This window comes from Camellia sinensis, chromosome 1 (assembly GCF_055761805.1).
Source record: "Camellia sinensis isolate YWXY chromosome 1, ASM5576180v1, whole genome shotgun sequence".
Lineage (NCBI taxonomy): Eukaryota > Viridiplantae > Streptophyta > Magnoliopsida > Ericales > Theaceae > Camellia > Camellia sinensis.
The window spans coordinates 17370680-17393048 of NC_138961.1; the positions used below are offsets into that span (position 1 = coordinate 17370680).

At 37.9% G+C, this 22369-nt stretch overlaps 2 protein-coding genes across 2 annotated transcripts; both read right to left on the minus strand.

Annotated features, from left to right (window-relative positions):
• Positions 1-2520: 2520 nt before the first annotated feature.
• LOC114273833 (uncharacterized) lies at positions 2521-4230 on the minus strand. Its single transcript, XM_028215648.2, has 2 exons — positions 3809-4230; positions 2521-3280 (listed from the first exon to the last, which is right to left on the minus strand). Exons 1-2 carry the CDS (start codon positions 4175-4177, stop codon positions 2696-2698), a joined length of 954 nt encoding a protein of 317 aa, XP_028071449.2. The 5' UTR covers positions 4178-4230; the 3' UTR covers positions 2521-2695.
• Positions 4231-7787: 3557 nt separating this feature from the next.
• Positions 7788-17055, minus strand: LOC145791862 (uncharacterized). The gene is made up of 2 exons (XM_082872317.1): positions 17034-17055; positions 7788-8480 (listed from the first exon to the last, which is right to left on the minus strand). The coding sequence occupies exon 2, from the start codon at positions 8401-8403 to the stop codon at positions 7978-7980; it is 426 nt and encodes a 141-aa protein (XP_082728443.1). The 5' UTR covers positions 8404-8480; positions 17034-17055; the 3' UTR covers positions 7788-7977.
• Between the last annotated feature and the right edge of the window lie 5314 nt (positions 17056-22369).

Genomic DNA, 22369 nt, shown 5'->3' on the forward strand with positions numbered 1-22369 from the left:
AGGGACTTCAGGGATTGTTCTTCTTCCTCCCTTCTGGGTGTTAGTTGCTGGCATCGGCGTATCCTGCAGCAGGTATGGTGGCTGCATGACATTGTTTTGCATCATGAAGTTGACTACTGACTGTAGGTCTGCCAATTTGTTTGCCAAGTCTTTTACTTCCTCATCCCTCCGTAGGCACCTATCCCTCCATACCTGAAGGTTATCTTCGTTATAGTACTTGCTTTGGTCTATCCTTTTCAAAGTGTCGCCCTTCTGGTCGACGTCTTTCTCTCTGTGGCCCTGGTCATGAGTTTCTGCATTGTGGTTGTCTCCTTCAACGTCAAGGTCAATTGGTCTACCACTCCCAGCAGGAGTGTCGCCCCCAATGTTTTCCTTCTGTCCGTTACTGGCCATCTATTCTTCTAAGTTCCCACAGACGGCGCCAAATTGTGTGGGTAATTTTCTGATCACACTGCCCGCCTAGTAATTAGCTGGAGAGCACTAACAGAATAGATGGCTTCAACTAACCTGCAACAGAAAGAAAAGGCTCTAGCGGTGGCTCTTCCACCAGGGGGCACTCCGACGATCAAGTTAGTATATCTCTCAAAGATATTCAAGTACTAAACTCACTACTCAAAGCATAAAACTGCGTACTTTAGACCCACGGGGGTGCCTCTCTTTTATAGTTTACTCAATCCTAGTCCCACTAGAAGCTTGACTTCTATGGACTCCAATTCAGTACTTACTTTGGACTCCTTAAGAGATAAAGATAAACTCCCTAAGAGCTTTATCCTTATCTTGGCTAAGTCCCCTCTTTACTCTAGGACTCTTGTCCCTTATCTTTTATCCATTTATCTCGGATTCCGATATCTTCGGAGATAACCTCGGCCCTGCCGAGATAACCTCGGCGTTACAACCTGGAAACGTGGGACCTCGGCTAACACGTCGGCGTCACCTTGCCACGTGTTGGTATTCAGAAAATACATCCCCACATTAACAAGAAAATAATAAAGTCAAAAAAGGCAAATGTTATGGTACACACCCTCAATAATTTGATCTAAATTTCATTTTAGTTCTTATAGTTTTAATTTGAACAATTTAATCCCTATAATTTAAGTTTATAGGAGTGAAAAGTGTAATTAACTCAAAGAATTATTTGTTCAATTTAACAAGAAATAATAAAGTCAAAAAGGGGTAATGTTATGGGACACCCCCTCAATAGTTTAATCTAAATTTTATTTTAGTTTTTATATATTCAATTTAAACAATTTAATCCTTACACTTTAAGTCTACCTTAGTGAAAAGTGTAATTAACTCAACCAGATTTGCATGGTCTATGTGATCTAATTAAATCCAGGACTGCTATGTGGGTTAGAGCTGCTGACCCGAAGCTGCCTTTCTCTGTTAATGATTTCTTGTTTAACTTACAACAAATTAAGTTTTGTAGAAGAGGGATAGGTTGAAGCTGTGTGCAGCTGCTGGAATGCTATTAGCCTGACCTCTTATTTCTTAGTTACTACTCTTTTATTCGGATGATAGGAGCAAGTAGAATAGTGTGAAGTTGTGCTTGGCCTGTGTTTTTCTTTTACTGATCTGCTACTGGGGTTTTCTGCTACTGATTTGAAGCTTGTGTATTCCTGTTGGTTTTCTGGTATTGCTGCCTGTGTGTTTTCTGAGTACTTCTGCTACTAATCCACTGATTTTCCGTGTATTTCTGTGTATTTCTTCTTGTCCCCTATTTGGTTGTGTTCTCTGGTCTTGGGTGGTGGTGTGAGGTACTCTATGTTATACTGATTTTGGTTAGTATGCTGTGGCTCCTCTAGTTGGTCTCTCACCAACTGGTATATTGTTAGTGGGTGTTGGGTTAGCTTTTTGATGCCACCTTCTGTTTGGTTTCAGCTAGCTATGCAGGATGTTTCTTATGTAATGGTGTTTTCATATATATATAAATTTCTTTTGTTTGCCGATCAAAAAAAAAAAACTCAAATAATCATTTGTTATATTTTTTTTTTGGACATTTATTCATAAATCTCTTTTCACTTACTTATGTTCCGCTTAGTCTAAATTATTTTTCCAATAAGTCTTAACATAGTTACTAAAATACTCCTAATAATAATATGTTGAAACGTGTATTAATATTCACATTGACAATGTGAATATTCTATAATGTGAACATTCACATTGTCAAATTTATTTAATGCGAATGTTCACATCACTAAGTTGCTATGGGTTTAAGAAATATTTGTAAGAGTAAAATTGTCTATAACCTTAACTATGAGAATTAGGTTTTAGTATATCAAATATTTAAAATAATATGACTTATTAGAATACAAGAATATCTTATGGACTAATTAGGATACAAATACTTGAAAGAAATTTTTTGATAAATTTCCCATTTTTTTATAAAAAAATTAAATATAAATACCATTTGTGATCCCATCACAAAAGAAATAGAGAGAAAATAGCGAAACCAATACCAACAGCTATTACTCACATACATGACTACCACTCACATGTTTTGTTAATGAAATTTGACGACAATGAAAAAATAATCAAACAGTAATAACTCATTAGTTACAAAGCAACTGAATATTCTTATTAGTCATTGCATTGTACCACCAAATCAAATAGCAATTGTAATTTGAAATACCATTGAATACTAGAGGAGTTTGGCTGAAGATATGTTTTCTCATTCTCAACATTTGATGTTTTTTACCTATAAGAGCATACGATCACTTCGCTTGCCAAAGGTGTCCGAACTCGAAATGGATTTTATCATCACTACAAGGAGAGGAAATTGCAAGGCTGCAATGACAGGAACAAGAATCCAGACCTTATTATCTCCAAACATTAGATAAAGTGTGGCTCCAAAGGCAATCATCATGGATAATAGAGAGACAAATAACATAACAAGACCAATGATTAATCTTTTGGGGAGAGCATAGAGAAAATCCTCTTCTGCGTAGCGAGCAGTAAGGATGGACAAGAACATCAACACAGAAGTAATGGATGAGAAAAGAGCCAATGCATCAAATATGCCAAAGATTAAAAAGGCTTTATGTTTGGAAAAATATGGATGTCCGTTATTGTTGTTGTTTCCACCTGGCACTGTAATGGCAGCCGCAAAAACAACGGTGACAATGAGGGAAGCTACAATTGTGCATGAAGTGGCAGTGTCTTTCATCCACCTCTCTCCTTCCTTTACCAACTCCTGGTGTGTATCAGTAAATACTTTTGCAGGTGTCATTCCATTAGTGTTCCTCTTTTCTTTGTCTCCAGGCAGTACCAATTTTTCCACTTCCTGTACAAATGAACAAAAAATAGCTTTCAAATGATAAAGGCAATTTACATAAAAACTCAATGACCTTTAATCTGAGTAGTGGGAAAGGGATTGTCATGAGCCATATCAGTCGAGAAAGTTTTTACATCAAAACTTGGGGATTTTGGAATCAGAAAGCAACTTTCATCTATTTCAGACTTAGATGTTTTGGATCATAGATTTAGATAAGGATTTAAAAAGGAAAAGAGAAAATGTGAAAATAATGTGAATGAAACATATAAGGAAAAAAAAAATTGATTTTCCTTTTCGTTTCTAAATCTCTATCCAAATCCATGATTCAACACAGCTTTAAGGTCAACAACCTCTAGTTTGAGTATGGTAGGGGCTGTCCTAAGACATCTGAGTTGACAAAGTCATAGTCAAAAACATGGGTAGTAATATGGGCATATGTAACTTGTGTGGTAAAGTCAAGTAATTAAGAGAAGAATGAAATATAAAGAAATTGCTTGATCATTTTATTTATTTCCTTTGGAGAACGGAAAATTTTACCTTAAACCATTGCAATTCGCGCTGCATTTGTAGAGCTGCACCAGCTGCACTTACACTGAGACTGAGTTGCTGCTGAGGTCCCAACAATGCAGCCAAATGCAGAGCATTGTTCCCTGACGCGTCCAAATTTGACAGATATATATAAGTAGACTCCTCAAGTCGATATACGAGGTGGAACACATTTTCACTACGACATGCAATTGCATATTGGAATATGCTTTGCATCTTTGCATTAGGAAGATGGATCACAGTAGGGCATGACCAAGGTTTTAAAAAGCGGCCGCAACCGTTACGTAACGTTGTTATGTAATGGTTTTGGTGGTTACCGCCACCCATTACGGCCGCTTTTGCAGTGTGATTGAGACTCATAGATGTGTCGGTCGTAGCGGCTGTCGTAGCGGTCGTAACGGCGCCGTAACAGCTGTAACGGCCTGCTACGCACCGTTACGTAATGGTTCCAAATTGTTTCTTTCAAAAAAACACAAAAAAAAAAAAAAAAAAAAAAAACTGAAAATGAGGGAAGAGGGATAAAGAGAAGAGGGAAGATAAAGAGAGAAAATAGAGGAGCAAGAGATGGAGAAAGAGAAAAGGGAAGATGAAAAACATGTTATTGATTTGTTGAATCTGTAAGACCTATGCTATTTTATTCAGCTGCTATCACTCAACTATTTTGTTTGTGTGTGTCTATTTATATATTGTTTGAAAATAATAATAATAATAAGTGTGATCATTATCTATTTGACTTGGTAAAAATATGTATATATATATATATATAGGCTCTTATTTGTTCTCTTACTTTTGTCATTGTTTATCTTATATATAATAGTTAGTGATTGATTTTTTGTATAATATAAAGCCATTAATCATTAAAACAAAATGTAAAAAACTCAGTTTATAGTGATTTAAAAATATAAAATATATTGGATCATACTTAAAAATTTATAAAAATTGATCAATATTTATTTTTAACCCAATAAATATGATCATGGAAAAAAAATATGCGTATCGGTAAGTTTTTTTCAAATTATGCGAAAAATAAAATTCACAGTTCCAGTTACTGCAACAATTACACTATGGCCTTTACACCCCGCAACCGCAACCGCGCCATCGCCACTGTTACGGCGACCACAACCACTTTTCAGAACCTTGGGAATGACTATAATATTTTCAACAATTTCATGAATCCCAGCCGATGTTGCTTTTTGTAACACTGGTACAAATATCCTAACAACTTCTGTGAATTTTGTTTTTACAACTTTCATGCAAATGCATTGGACAAGCTTCTGTACTTGACGGTGTACCAATTTCTTTTCTCGGACGTGCTTTATTTGTGGCACTATAATTAAAATGAACTTTTTTTAAAGATCTAGTTTAAAAAATGAATTATAGTCTAGCAAAAACATTAAAAAAAGGGTATATATTCACCCCGATCCCTATCAATTTTTTCAACAACTTTCCAAAACATTGTACGCAATCTTTGCTTCACTGCACAACAAATACTAAACCAGTTAGCATATGAGAGGCAATAATGCCATGGTGGCAACCTTTTTTTTTTTTTGAACGGTAAAAGAAAAGCTTTATTGATGATAAATGCATACGATGTATAAAAATTACATCAATAAATAGGAATTTGTAGCTAAGAAGCTCCAACCTCCATGGTGGCAAACTTACTGCTACCAAATCAAAGACAAGATTTCAAACATAGATTTTCATTCACAAGTAATGCTCAAAATGAATCATTTTAATCAATAATTATATATGTATTTTTTTCCCAAGCTATGATTTAAATTTTATTTAAATTTTTATTATTACTTTTTTGTGGATACGCATTGTGGTATGGATTTAGTAATAAGTCAAAAGGGATGACAGTGCAAAATGAAATGTATTTTCCTTTTTGATAATCATGGAAAGCAAGAGGGCCGCGAGTTGGAAAATTTGAGAAGAATGATAAATTCTTTGGGTTGTTTTGTTTGATTGACAGGTTGAGAGGGGATTAGTGAGGTTTTTGAAATTACAGTACACGTCAACACTCTTTGTTATCCAAAATTCCAATTTTACCTTAAAATGTTTAATAAAAAATCAAATTTTTCCTACAACCAAACACACCATATTTCACTAATTTTTTGTCCCTATAAATACATGGTATTTTGTGGGGATGGAGTTTGATTAAAGGTTACCATAAATCAAGCAGTCGACAGGATTCTTTTAATATCTCCTCCGCTATGGGGCTTTGCAATGTTTTCCAATTCCACAGGAACATGTACATGAGAGAGAGAGTGGAAAGTTCACCGAATTATTTTAGTCTAGCAAATTAATTAGCAAAGATATTGAGCACAAATATTGTAGTAACAGAGAATAAATAATATATAGACAAAAACATGAGTAGAGAAAAATAGATGTAAGATTTTGAGAGTCGCATTATCACTATCTTAAAATTATTTTTTATTCCCTTGTAAAGTTACAACTAGAGTGAAGTAGTTCTAAAATAAAACTCAAAATACTCATAGCGTCTCTCATCCAATGTTCATTACCACCCAAAACTTGAATCACGTCAAGAATTAGAGTTGTCCAAAACATATATAAAATATATAAAAGTACTGTAGAACTCTCTAAAAAAAAATTCCACCTTTCAATTCACTCATCTTCTCCAAGATAATCCATAATTTGTGTAATGGGTCACATCACTCATATTTATATCAAATGATGTGCTAACACATAAGGTGGTACATTAAAAATGATATAAAAAAGTAATAACTGTAGCGTTACTCTTTTCAAAACAGGTGTAGAGGATGGATTTATATTGGAGTTGTATAATCAATAGAATTAAATTTAATCCTTCATAAATATTAAAAGTTTCTAATAAATAGATATTATGTACAATATTAATTTGTAATAAAACTATAATTATTTTATCAAATATAATTTATTTTTGTTAAAATATCCCAACAAATTATGCTCGTATAAAATGATTTATCGATTGAAATTCATAGAATATTTTTGCTTAACTAGATTATATATCCTCTTTCCTTAACTAAAGTGCAAGAAAGTACAATTGGGGAACTACTGGTATAGTTAGTCCATCATTTTGCCAACAAATGGATAAAATTAAAAAAAATCAATAAAGAAAATTTTAGAATAGGTAATAGATAAGAAAGAATAGAGGTTGAAGAGACTAACACGTATAGATTAAATTCTGCCAAAAGTTTAAGGAGGTTCCACTTCGAAATGAAGAACGTTTTGCAGCACTTATCTTCGAAGGAGAGAATTCTTCTATGCATGCCAAATTAGGGTAGCGCTGAAGCAAGGTTAGAGCAACGTGTGTAAGATTAATGAAAAATATGTAATTAGTAGGAAGTTATTCAATTTTAATGTCAAATTTTAGCCTGCTACAATGACAAAAAAAATTATAATGGATAAATTAAAGCTATAGTTCCTAAAGTTTAACACATTTTTGTTTAAGTCCCTAAAGTTTGATTTGTTAATTAATTTTTTAAAATATTAAATTCAAATCAATTTAGTTATAATACTTTAGTCATTGTGTCATTTTTATCTCTATAATTTTAATTGGCTCAATTTTGATCTTGAATTTATAATTTCGTGTCAATTTAGTGTAATTATTACAATTTTTTTGGATGGAAAATTCGCATATAAGCAACACGTGTCACGCTTTTATTGGCAAAATTGTAAATTTGTTCAACTTACTAAGTTAATCTCAAACAACTAGCGCCCATTTTTCTTCGAAAACTCTAATCGGTGTTATTAATTGGACTAATTTGACAATAAAAATCTAAAATTAATGGTCAAAACAAAGCTAATTGAAATGATAGAGACCAAAATGGCACAATAAGCAAAATATAGAGATTATCGATCTAGTTTACTCTAAAGAAAATGAAACATAAGCTTCTAGTATTGAAAGGCGAAATTGACAAAATTGATATTTAGGGATCAAAATGACACAAAATATATACTTTATGAATCATAGTTAATATTTATAATTTTTCCATTAATGATTTAAACAACGGTTTGAAATTGGATTAAATTAATCCAAATTGACAACTTTAAGACCAAAATGACTGAAGGGACTAAAATGAAAAGGAACATATAAAATAATTTTTAACCTTTAAACTATTAGAGGACTAACGTTGTAAATTTACAGTTTTAGTTAGTAATCACTTACCATAGAGTCCAGAACTAGACAGATCACACAACAGTGCAGCACCTAATTTATCCGCAAATGGTTGAAGCTGTTGGTCTTGTTTTGTGGCGTCCAATAAGTAAAGAACAACCTCTCTATTCCCATGGCGAGCAGCGCACTGGAGAGCTATTTCTCCATCAAAGTCATCAACATTAGACAGCGTTGGGTTCTTCTCTACCAACAGTTTGGTTGCCTCAATGTTGCCCACTCCTGCAGCAATGAGAAGGGCAGTCTGGCCTTCGACATCACGGTTAGCAAGATCTTCTGGTTCCATCTTCTGCAACAGCTTCTTCACAAAATGGTTTCTTCGAATAATCCTAACCGCGATCATGAGTGCCGTTTCTGAATATCGAGTGATGGGAACCCTGGCTGCAACTCGTAATTCTTCTATGAATTTCATGGCGCTCTCCCAATCACCTTTGATTGCCGCTATTTGCAGTGGCTGACATGCCAAAAGAAACTCCTCTGTTTCTTCGCCTGTCATCCATTCAACACGTACGTCACTACAACATATAATAATTAAGAATTTTACCAACTAAACAATTTTTTTTTTTTTTTTTTTTTTTGCCTCCAAACAAAGTAAGAATTTTATTTAAAAAAAAAAAAAAAAAAAAAAAAAAAAAAAAACCTTAGGATATTGACTCCCATTGTCATGAAAAGGTTGTCGGGAAAAAATAATAAAATAATAGTTTTCAGCCACAAAATTTTACAACAATTTTTCGCTATCCCTTCAAATTTAGGTCTTGTTTGGAAATATATTATTTTAATAATTTTTTGATTTTTTACAAAAAGATATATAAAAAATTTAAAAAAAAAAAGTGGTGTAATAACTTATAATGACTTTTTGACTAAAATGATTACTCCCCAAACGAGACCTTAGTAGTACTAATTTTAAGAGTTTCAAATGTAGTAGTACTAGCTTTAAGGATAAAAAGCATTGATAGAGACTCCCTCCAATTACCACCCCCACAATCCCCACACACACGTGGGGGGTGGTGATTAGAGGAGAAGGAAAAAAAAAATTAGCTAATCAAAAAAGAGAGGGAGTCAAAAGGGGTAAGGGAAAATGGGATTTTAAAATAATGTGTACTTAGCTTAAGTGGTGGGCAATAGTTGCTTGTGCAGCTGTTGAGGCACTATATAACATTAAGTATCAATGTAAGGAGTTATTCCGATTAGCCCCCCAGGAGCTTGTTAACTGTGTGAAGAAAGAAGCCAAAGCGTGTTATAAATCTTCAATCAATGAAGCCATTGATGGGTGAGGTTGGTCAGAGACATGATATTCGTCAGGGTGGTTGGAACCCTGTATTTCGTCGAAGACCAGGTCAATATGGAGAGGTTGGTCAGGTGTACACGATCTTCGTCGACGACATTCCGGATTCAATGAGTCCGAGAGGCTTATTCACTCTGTTCTCAAACTTTGGTGTGGTCAAAGATGTTTTCATCCCTGCCAAAAGGAGAAAAACGACAAAGACCAGATTTGGTTTTGTTAGATTTGATTGTTCGGTTGCAGCAGGGATTGCAATCCAGAAAGCTAACGGTGTATGGTGTGGTGATAAAAGTTTGAAGGTGAAAAAGGCAGACTTTGGGAAAGAGAAGGATATGCCAAACAGAAGAACTGGGGTACAAAAATCAGGTGGAGGAACAAGCTTTATTAGTGCTGGTACTGGAGGGCGAAGAACCTATGCTGAGGTGCTTAAAGGTGGAAAAGTTGATAGCGGGAACAACATTAGTATCAAAGCGGAGGAATATGCTGTTGGTTGGTTACTTCTGACTGCAGTAATCAAATTTAAACCTCATTGTAGCTTTGAAGGGTTCAAAACTGAATGCCATAACAGAGGTTTTAAGGATATACAGATTAGGGAAGGTGGAGGAAGGAATGCTTTTATCACTTTTAAATCACAAGTGGAGCTACAGCAAGCATTGGAAAACCCTGGTGAGTGGTTATTGGAATGGTGTGATGCAATTACTCAGTGGAAGAAAGGTATGCGGTTAGAAAATGAAAGATTAGTTTGGTTAAGTTGTTTTGGTATGCCTCCTAATCTTTGGAATGTTACTAACTTTCGCAAAATTGGAGATGCATGTGGGAAAGTTGTTCAGTTTGATCACAATGTAATGAGCATGGAGTCTCTCAAATGTGGTAAAATTAGAATTTGTACTACTCAATTGGAACGTATTGATAAGTTGGTTATTCTGGAACGTGATGGAAGTTCCTACCATGTTCGTGTGGTTGAGGTTGGGGAGTTGTTAACAGAATCCATGGATGGTGGTGATCACAGTTCTACAGTGCCTCATGGTATTTGGAAGAAGGGTGATGACGTGGAAATTACTATGGGTGATGTGGATAGAAACATTGACATGGCAAATGGTAATAAGACTTCTGAGGGGTTGGTAGGGTCTGTCTCTAATCACATGTGTAACTCAGCCTCCATATCGGTAGTTAATGAGACCGTTGCTGAGATGAGAAGTTGTGATCATGCTCTGGTTCATTCTGTCCCCAATGTAAATGTACAGGCATCTTTATTAAGGGAGGCTGAAGGGAGTGAAAGACGAGGCGTTCAGGTGCTGCCATCACCTTCTGGGCCTAATGGGTTTATTAGAAGCTTAAGTGCTGGTGATATTAATCAGCCCAATATACTTTTGGAAGTAGTTCTGGATCAAGCCCAATTTGCTGGGAAAAGTCTGGGGCATGAGATGGATAAGGCCATTCCTGTTGTGGAGGGTAACCAGAATGTAGAAGATGAGGATAATGCCAGTACAGGGGATGAGTTCAGCCCAAGTGAAGAAGAAGGGGAAGTGAATCAACCAGGTATTTATGATTGTGCTTTTAGTGCAGAAGCCAAACAACATGAGAGAAGAGTGCAGGGTAAGTTCGGGAGGAAGAGGAAAAAGGGGATCCTTTTCAGGAATGGCTTCCAACGTGGTGCCCTTGTTCGTGCAGCTACACTGGCATCTTCATCATCTTTATCCATCAGTAATAATTTTTGTAAGCAAAGGAAAACCAGAAATGAAGCTGAGGCTACAGTTCAGATGGGTAAGACTCGGGGCCTTGAAATGAATGGGCAAGGGGTTGAAACTGAGGAGCGGCGAATACGGTTGGAACTTGAAGAAATAAATAGTGCTAAGGCAAAGGAAAATCAGAAAAGGAAAATCAGAAAAGAAGCTGAGGCTACCATTCAGTTGGGTAAGGCTCTGGGTTTGGAAATGAATGGGCAAGAGGCTAAGATTGTGGAGCGAGTAATTCAATTGGAACTTGAAGATATGAGTAGAGCTAAGGTAACATGGGTGGAGCCAGGTGCTTAGTTGCAGCATTTGGTCGGTGGCTATAGTGCTAAGTTGTTTCCTCATGAAAATTTTATCCTGGAATGTAAGAGGGCTGGGGAGGGCAGATAGAAGGCAAAGGTTAAAGGAATTTTTGAGGTTGAAACAGGTGGATATGGTTTTGCTGCAAGAAACAAAAAAATCTAGTCTAGATGCTGCTTTTGTTAGGACATTGTGGCCTATCGATTTAGTGGAATATATGAATGTAGATGCAGTTGGCAGTACGGGTGGGCTCCTCTGTGTCTGGAACCCTTTGATTTTTTCATTAAAGAATTGTTGCTGTTCCAGAAACTTCATTCTTCTGGCAGGTACTATGCATTCTTCAATTAACTGTGTTATTGGAAATGTATATGCTCCAAATGAAGATTCCAATAGAAAGAGGTTATGGGATATCCTTTTTAATCTGAAGTCTTTGTTCCCTAATCCTTGGTGCCTAGGGGGAGATTTTAATGAAGTTAAAAGTATTAGTGAAAGAAAAGGGTGTGTTAGAATGGACAAAGGTATGGTTGAGTTTGGAAACTTCATTAATAATCTGGAATTGGTGGATATCCCAATGTTAGGTAGGCTTTTCACTTGGGGTAATTCACAAAGCTGGAGTAGACTTGATCGGTTTTTGGTTAACCCTGAGTGGTTAGAATGGTTCAGATATAAGGTTTGGGGATTACCTAGATTGTTTTCTGATCATTGTCCCATTTTGATGATGGTTGATGCTAGGAATTGGGGCCCTAAACCTTTCAAGTTCATCAATGCTTGGGTGTTACATCCTAATTTTCTTGATGTAGTCAAAACAGCATGGGAATCAACAATTGTTCATGGTTGGGCTAGTCATGTAATTATGGAGAAGCTGAGAGCTCTAAAAGGGGTTCTGAAAAGATGGAATGTGGAAGTGTTTGGGGACGTTGAATCAAGATTAACTGAAGCTGAAAGTACTTTACATTCTCTGGATTTACAATCTGAGTTGAGGGGATTGACTGAGGAGGAAGAGGGTAGAAGAAAGGAGGTACTGGGTCAAGTTTGGAAGCTTAGAAAAAGAAAGGAATGGTTGTGGGTGCAAAAATCTAGAATGAACTGGGCTTTGAAAGGGGACAGAAATACGAGATTTTTTCATCTTATGGCCACTAAAAAACAAAACAGAAATTCGATTGCATCTCTAATGGTGAATGGGGTTGAGGTGGAGGAACCAAGTGCAGTCAAACAAGTAGTGTATTCTCATTTTCAGGATTTATTTTCTGAACATTGGAGGTTGAGGCCAAGAATAGGTGGAGATTTTAAGAAGATTGATGCTACTCAAGCAGTGACTATTTTGGAGGGAGAATTCACAGAGGAAGAAGTTTGGGGTGCTATAAAAGTCTGTGACGGGAACAAAGCCCCTGGGCCGGATGGTTTCAACATGATGTTTTTTCAAAAAGGGTGGAAATTCTTGAAAGGTGACATTATGAAGTTCATGAAGGAGTTCTATAATAATGGTAAATTGGGTTATGGGGTTAATTGTTCTTTCATTTCTCTTATCCCCAAAAAGGAGAATCCTAGTTCCCTTCTTGAGTTTAGGCCTATTAGCTTGATTAATTCTCCATATAAGGTGCTGTCTAAGGTCTTGGCTAACAGAATTAGGCAAGTTCTGCCTTCTGTTATTGATAAAGCTCAGTCCGCTTTTGTTGGGGGTCGAAATATTATGGATGGGGTGCTTATAGCTAATGAGGTGGTAGATTGGTGGAAAAAATTGAAGAAGAAGGGCCTTATTCTTAAATTAGACTTTCAAAAAGCATACGATACTGTTAATTGGAATTGCTTGTTGCATATGCTTTCTAGTTTTGGCTTTGGTTCAAGATGGATTCGATGGATGAAGGAGTGCATGGAATCTGCTAGAATTTCCATTTTGGTGAACGGCTCCCCTTCCGCTGAGTTCTGTCCACAAAAAGGGTTAAGACAGGGTGATCCTTTGTCCCCGTTCTTGTTCAATGTTGTTGCTGAAGGTCTGCATATTCTGCTGTCAAGGGCCAAGGGGTTGGGGTTTATAAGAGGTGTGGTCGTGGGTAATAGAGCTGTGAATGTGTCCCATCTCCAGTTCGCTGATAATACTATTATATTCTGTGAGGCTGAGTGGTCAAAAATCATGACAATCAAACGAATTTTACGGTGTTTTGAAGTGGTATCGGGGCTGAAGATAAATTTTCATAAGAGTTTGATTTGTGGAGTCGGAGTGGAGAGTGGGTTGGTGGAGGAGTTTGCAGAAACACTTAACTGTTTGAGTCACAAATTACCTTTAAAATATCTTGGAATGCCTCTTGGTGCTAATCCTCGCAGGAAACAAACATGGCAGCCTGTTGTGGATCGAGTTAAAAAGAAACTATCTGGGTGGAAAGGTAGGCTGTTGTCATATGCTGGAAGGGTCACACTTATTAAATCTGTCTTGTCTTCCTTGCCTGTTTATTATATGCCTTTGTTTAAGATTCCTGAGTGTGTTGCTAAACAACTTGATAAGATTCAAGCTAGGTTCTTGTGGGGTGGGGATGAATCTAAACGGAAAATACATTTGTTAAAATGGAAAGAGGTGCAGCTGAATAAGAAGCAGGGTGGCCTTGGAATAAGAGATATCAGGTTGTTAAATTCATGCTTGCTTCTCAAGTGGTGGTGGAGATATGCTCTTGAAAATGATGCTCTGTGGAAATCTGTGATTTGTGCTAAATATGGGATATCGGGGGGCCGATGGTTTCCTCCAGTGCAGTATTTGTGTTCAGTTTCTTCTATTTGGAAAGATGTTCTTGATGTGTCATGTTTAAACCCTTATTTGTTTAACTTTTTTCGGGAAAATGTGGAGATTAGGATTGGTGATGGTTGTAGGGTAAATTTTTGGGAAGATACTTGGTTGGGATCATTAAGTCTCAAAGCCCAATTTCCAAGGTTATATCAACTGAATGTAGATAAGGAGATAAGTTTGAAGGATCTGATATATCGTAGAATTAGTAATAATTATTGGTGTTTCAATTTCAGAAGGCCTCTTTTCGGATGGGAAGAAGAAGAGATGATTAGGTTGCAAAGTCTGCTGGGTGTAGGTCCTAGCCTTGATGTTAATCAAAGGGATTCAATTCGGTGGAAGGCTGAGCAGTCAAGAACCTTTAAAGTTGGCTCTGTGTATAATTGGTGCCAAAACAGAGTTGGGCCTGCCTTAGGTAATTATGAGCTGGTCTGGAATAATTTTGCTCCTCCTAAGGCCAAATTCATTTCTTGGCTTGCTTGGCGGGGTAGGTTGAAAACATCTGATTTTCTAAGTAGAGTGGGAGTTTTGAGAGGTTCGAGGAGTCTATATTGCGTGCTGTGTAAAGTTGAGGAGGAGACTTGTAATCATCTTCTTTTGTCTTGTAACTTTGTGTGGCGTGTGTGGTCTAACATCATGGCATGGTGGGAAATCCAATGGGTGTCTCCAGGTTCTTTCGAAGGCTTGATGAACTGGTGGTTGGGATGGAGGCTCAAGAAAAAGGTAAAGGAGGTTTGGTGGGTTGTTTTTATTTCGGTCGTTTGGTCTTTGTGGAAATATAGGAATGACTGTGTTTTTAATAATGTTAATCCTGATGCTGATGCTTTGTCTGAGCTTATTAAAATTAGAGTGGCCATGTGGTTCAAAATTTATGATTCGGGGTGTTGCTTCTCCATCCAAGAGATAGTGTCAAATATAAAATGGGTGAGACATATGTCTTAAGTTCAGAGGAGGCTTTGCTGTTATTGTGTCAAGGTGGGCTGTTGGGATGCTCCTGCTCAGATTTGAAGTGAAAGTTTATTTTCTGGGGTGGTGTTGCTGATTTGGGTTGTAACTCCCTTCACTGTTAATGTTTTCAGCTACTAGTATGGCATTTGGTGGTGCTCAGGTCTGCTAAATGGGGCTCAGGGTGATGAAATGGTGCTCAGGGGAGTTAAATTTGGAGTTGTTGCTGTCAATAATGGTCTTGTACTAATATGCTAATTGTTGAACTGATATTTTGTGTTTGTGATGATGGTGAATTTTGTTTTGTGAGGATTTGGGAGTTGGTGGTTAAGCATACTTGCTGCTATTCAGCTCGAAGGTGTAGTAGTGGTGAAGTTGGGTTATGCAATAGTAGGTTGAACTAATAGGTTGTGCTGCACTGATGCTCATTGGATGGAATGTGCTCTGTTGTTTCAGTTGGCTGATGTTGATCTATCTGAGCATGTTGGACCTGATCTGCTTTAGTGTAGCAAGCTGAAAATGAGTAATTTTGTGCTGAACTGTTGTAGTATGGAATTGAACTGCTGTAGTGTTGTTGTGCGGAACTGATGGTGAATAGGAGTATTTTTGTACTACTTCTGGAGCAGTTTGTTCTAACAGTTGCTGCCTTGGATTTGTTTGTCTTGGCCTTTGAAAGAAGGAGTGCTGCTGGTCTGTTTTGCTGTCCTATGGTTCTGTTCTGGCTACCTTGCGTGTTAATTTCTTAGTGTTGCTAGAAGAGTGCAACAGTTTTGGGCTACAAAAGTTGTATAGAAGTCTTGGTTTTGGTTTGTTACTGGTGTCTGTCTGCTGCTGGCTATCTTGGGTGTTTATTTCTTTAGTGTTGCTAGGAGAGTGCAACAGTTTTGGGCTACAAATTGATGCAACTTTGGGTTACAAATTGGCAGATTTGGAAGGCTGTGTGTTTGGGTGATTTTTTATTTCTTTTGTTTTTGTTTCTTTGTTTTGGATTGGTTTCTCGCCAATCTGTGGGTTTAGTGCTAGCAGATGATTGTGCTTCCTCCTTGATGCCAACCTAGTTGGGATTGTGGAGTGTTAGCTATGATGCTTTTTGCACTTTCCTCCTTTATGGTTGTATTTTGTTGCTTGTTTTTGCTCTTTTCATCAATAAAGTTTCTTTTTCTTTGCTGATCAAAAAAAAAATGGGATTTTAAACATTTTTGAAGGATATATTACACTACTGTTGTCTCTAGTTTTAGTGAAATTTCACTTTGATTTTCGTAGTTCAATTGAAATAATTTTAGTCTTTACATTTTTAATTTGATTATCATATAATCTCTCCGTATTAATATTTTGAAGGGAAAAAAATCACATACATGGATCAAAATGAAATTCAAAACAAATTACAGCCTTGTTTAACAACTTGGATTTTAACTAAAATAATTAATAAGACAAAATGTCACATCTAAGATATCAATTAATCAATTTTTCTCTCACAACCATCTATTGAACTACCCAAAAAAAAAAAATTACATATCATCCAAAATACAACTTCTTTTTCATCTAACCAAAATAACAATTAAAATAATCAAATCGCCCATAGTTCTTGTAATTTGTTTTAAATTACACTTTAATCCCTTTAATTGCATACATGGTAATTTTTTTCATTTTAAATTGTAATGAAAAATGGTGGAGGAATCATATTTTACCGAAATTGAGCCTTCGTTTGGCAATGACTTTTTTAGTTAGTTTTTTGGCTTTTTTAACCTGGGACTTTTTTGTTCGTTTAGTATTCTTGATTGGCTTTTTTGGCTTTTTAGCTTTGAAATAGTAAGGTTTTTTTTGTCTTTTTGTGTTTTTTTGATTTTTTTGTGATTATTTAGCCAAGAATAAAAACCAAACACCACCTCAATATGTTATAGAAACTAAAGTGACACTTTATTTAAACTGCATGACTAATGATGTAATTTATCCTAATTTTAACAGAGAAGAGAGACTTTACAAAAACAAAACCTTTAAAAAGTGATTACCAAGGGTAATAATTTGTATTTGTGTAGGGAGATGAAGGAAAAAGGAGATGGATGGATTCCAGTATTTCGCAGGAAAGCAAGGGTAACCAGGAGATCTCAAGATATTCACACCGTTTTTGTGGATAATCTACCGGAAACTTTAGATCCTGAGGGGTTGTTTTCACTGTTCTCTAAGTTTGGAGTAGTAATGGATGTTTACATCCCGATCAAGAGGAGAAAGGCAACAAGCTCACGCTTTGGTTTTGTCAGATATAATTGTCCAGTCGCGGCGAGAGTGGCTATTCAAAAGGCGCATGGCACTTGGTGTGACAATCGCGAGATCAAGGTAAAGATGGCGGAGTTCAGCAAAGCCCAAAGCAAAAATGGGAAGCAGCGGGTGCTGCAGAGAGGCGTAGGTATTACAACCCATAGAAATCACGTCAGTATGCCCAGTATACGGAATACTGTACAAAGTTATGCCGATGTGGTGACTAGTACAAGGACTGCGAAGGACGAAAGGATAGTAGTTAAAGCAGAGGAATATGGAAATAGGTGGCTACATAAGAGCCTAGTTGCCAAACTCAAGCCTCTCTGCCTTGTATCTGATTTCAAAATAGAAGTGTCAAGCAGGTATGGATCTGATGCTCACGTTAGAGAGATTGGAAGCAAATCGGTGATTCTCTCTTTCAAATCAGAAGAGGCAATGAATAGTGTAAGAAAGGAGCTGGAACTTTGGGCCTATGAATGGTGTGAGTTCATCACACATTGGACCAAGGACACAGTCATTGAGCATGAAAGGGAGGTATGGATTAGCTGTTATGGAGTACCCCTCAATCTCTGGAACTCTGTCAATTTCAAGAGTATTGGCATGCTATGGGGTGATGTAACGCCCTCAAAATAAAAACATTCATTGACATACGAAATATCCACATTCTTTTATTCATCAGAGTTTCATTACAAAAGTATTACATGTTAACAACAAAAGCAAAATGCCCTACGGGCTTATAGCTTTCCAAGTTAACACTTGGTTACAACAAAAGAGTGCTAACTCATCTACACATTAAGCCCTTGGCTTGAATATACATGTAATACATCAAAAGAAACTAAACAGTAAAAATCTGCTCGCATCTAGCCTCCCAAGCTATATCCTTGGAGGTGGCATGCTACATGTACCTGAAAATGATATTCCCATATAGGGTGAGCCACAGCCTAGTAGAAATACACTAAACCAACCATGAACAATGACTAAAAGATTAGCAATTGATAGATGGCCAACACTGATACATCCACATAAATCACATTTTATGTCATACGACTTATGAGTCCAAGTTACTTTTCATTTTCCCTTTTTCAACAGATAAGCATATTAGCTCTATCATCATCTCAACAGATATGTATAAAAACTATATCCCACATTCACAGATAAGCATATAAGCTATATCCACATTCTCAACAGATATGTATAACAACTATATCCCACATTCACAGATAAGCATATAAGTTGTATCTACACTTCACAAAGATAAGCATATGAGCTCTATCTTCACTTCTCTAGACAAGCATATGAGTTGTATCTACGGAGTTCATCCCCTATCTTCTCCCAATACTATCCGGTTTAGAGGTCCATCCCTCATCTTCCCCTAAACCGCGGAGTACATCCCACATCTCCTTCTCTACACATAACGTATACAAACACATTGGTTCTATATACCATCATTCAATACATACAGTTAATGTATTCTATCAACCGTCAAATTCCATGACACGTTCCATTGATTAGTTTTCGTTTGCCTAATTATCATGCATTGTCTACAACAATCACGACTATCCTCCACCGATAGCCCAAAGCAGTTATTTCTAAACAGAAAATAAATGCACAAATGGATATTCAATCAACATTTCATTTCGGTGAGTGATAAATAATTCAACTACACCCTTTAACCCCATACATTCCCAATCTCAACATTCCTATTTCATAACCTCATTTCTCACGATTAATTAACCCAATTAATCAAACAATGTAATTAGGGCATTTTCCATAATTAACATTACAACCCTTAAGGTCCCATTTTCATCAATGATTCAACATTTATTCCATCTCTCTATGCCAAACATGCATCTAGGTTTATTATAAATAAAACCCCAACTTTTGTAAAATTACACAAAAGCCCCAAACTTTCACAAAATTATCAAACCAACCCCAACATCTCAAAATACTAAAATTTAAAGACAAAAATCCATAGAGAGGAGTAGGATATCCCTACCTCAAATCCGGAGCCCCAAGGGAGAAGATGACAAAACCCAACGTGCTCCAAATCCCGAAATTTTCAGATTAAAAGGTAGCCCTCGACGATTAACAACTTTTTTGTAAAGGCCAAAGATGAACAAATCACTCCTACTAGATCAAAACCTAGAGAGAAGGTGGAGTTCTAGAGTGAGAGGCTCAACAATGGTGTTTTTGGAAAGTAGGAGAGAGAAGAGAAAGTGAAAAAGTGATTTGAAAAGTCAAAACTAGGAACTCAAACCCAGTCGCCCCGCTCGAGCGGCACTCACAGACTCCCGCTCGAGCTGCCAAACTCCCGCTCGAGCGCCGGATGCACTCTCCCAGCATCTCAACACAACAGGTCCCCACTCGAGCGCTCGAAGCCCCGCTCGAGCGTCACTCACAACCTCCCGCTCGAGCGTTCAATCTCCCGCTCAAGCGTCCAACACTGCACAGGAAATACTGGATGGGTGTATTCCCCGCTCGAGCGGACAGGCCAAAATCTGGGCAACTAGTTTTGGTTTCTAAACTCAACCAACCTGTAACAAACCTGCCCAACACATCCTATAACTCAAATACAAGGTAAGAAAGGATGTAAACAAGATAATGATCAACTACCAACATCCACGGACACACGTCCGGATCACTATACAACAAGGGTAAATTCGGGATCGCTATAACCCCCTCTTAAAGAATTTCGCCCCCGAAATTAAGCACAAGTTTTCAAAAACAGGTTTTTCTCCATTTTTAACAATGTTACATTTTAACATTCAAAAACTCGACCCATTACCGGTCATCCCATCCCTTTAACAAGAGGCATTTCACAATATGTAAACAACATATGTACTTTCAACATGCATCAACATTACGTATTTCCTTTCCAATTTTAACAATATATTTCAACATATATAATGTTACATTCAACTTCCATATGAGGCAAGTTCCAAAACATACTTTCAATAAATCAAAACATTTTCAATGTTTCACAACTTAAGACACTTACAAAAGCTCTTAAGTTCAACAATAGCCCAACATGTAAATACAAGATTATACAACAACAAACAAGTCCGGATATTTCTCGCGGACCTCCAACTCACGTTCCCAAGTGGCCTCCTCCACTCCGTGATGTTTCCACAAAACCTTCACTAAAGGGATGGTCTTACCACGTAGGACTTGATCCTGTCTATCCAAGACCCGAACTGGTCTCTCCTCATACGAGGCATTCTCATCTACCTCTAAGTCGGTCCAATCTAATACATGCGATGGATCCGGCTCATACTTCCGAAGCATACTAACATGAAAGACGTCATGCACCCCGGACAACTGCGGCAGTAAAGCCAAACGGTAAGCAACTTCCCTAATCCTTTCAAGGATCTCAAAAGGGCCAATAAACCGAGGGGATAACTTCCCACTCTTCCCGAACCTCATCAAGCCTCGCCTAGGTGATATTTTCAAGAAAACATGATCACCTACCTCAAACGCCAAAGGCCTCCTCCTATGGTCAGCATAAGATTTCTGACGACTCTGGGCTGTAACAAGCCTCCTACGGATAAGTTTAACTTTCTCCGTCGTCTCCCTAACCAACTCCGGACCCAACAAAGGTGCATCACCCACCTCGGCCCAACAAACTGGAGACCTACACGGTCGGCCATACAAGGCCTCAAACGATGCCATACCGATACTAGACTGAAAGCTGTTATTGTAGGCAAACTCCACCAATGGTAAGTGCCTCTCCCACGTCCCACTAAAGTCAAGGACACAACCCCGAAGCATATCCTCAAGGATCTAAATAGTACGCTCGGACTGCCCGTCAGTCTGCGGATGATAAGCCGTACTAAAGGTCAACTTAGTGCCCAAGGCACTCTGCAAACTCTGCCACAACCTAGCAGTAAAACGAGGATCTCTATCCGAGACGATCGTCACTGGGACCCCGTGCAATCTCACTATGTCCCGAACATACAAGTCGGCAAGATGATCTACCGAATTTCTCACGTGCATAGGAATGAAGTGCGCCGACTTAGTCAACCGATCTACAACCACCCAAATAGCATCACTACCCCGCTGAGTCCTCGGAAGACCTACAACGAAGTCCATAGTGACATGCTCCCACTTCCACTCGGCAATAGGCAAGGGTTGCAACAAACCCGCTGGCCTCTGATGCTCGGCCTTCACTTGCTGGCAAGTAAGGCACTTCGATATGAAAACGACCACATCTCTCTTCATACCCCGCCACCAAAACTGGCGACCCAAATCCCGATACATCTTAGTGCCTCCCGGATACACCGCAAGACGTGAATGGTGAAACTCTCAGAGTACTTCCTCTCGGCAAGACTCCGGCACAAACAAACGGTCTCGGTATCTCACACTCAGGTCGAGATACACCGTCAAACCCTTCTCAACCTTCCCACCTGAGATTTTCTCTCGGAGGGATTCTACCTCAAGGTCACCTCTCTGTGCCTCTAACACCCTAGTCACAAGTGTAGGCTGCGCAACAACAGAAAACAAGGCCGCAGCCTCAACCGATTCGCTCAGGTGCAAATCAAACTCGCCATGTACACCCAACATCTCCCATTCTCGGATGGCAATACAAGCTACATCACTAATGGATTTCCTACTAAGGGCATCGGCCACAACATTGGCCTTTCCCTGGTGATAATACAACTCAAAGTCGTAGTCCTCAATGAACTTCATCCATCTCCTCTGCCTCAAATTCAAGTCTCTCTGTGTAAACAGATACTTCAAACTCTTTTGGCCCGAGAACACCTCGAACTTCTCACCATAAAGGTAGTGCCTCCAAACCTTCAAGGCAAAGATCACTGCTGCTAACTCTAGGTTGTGTGTGGGGTAATTCTTCTCGTGAATTTTCAACTGACGTGAGCCATAAGCTACCACTTTTCCCTCTTGCATTAACACACAACCCAAACCCTCTCGTGAGGCATCACAATAAACCGCATAACCCAACCCTCTCTCCGGAATAATCAAAACCGGAGCGGTAGTCAATCTAACCTTCAACTCTTGGAACGACTTTTCACAAGTCTCACTCCACACAAACTTGACCCCTTTCCGCGTCAATCTAGTCAACGGCGAAGCTAGC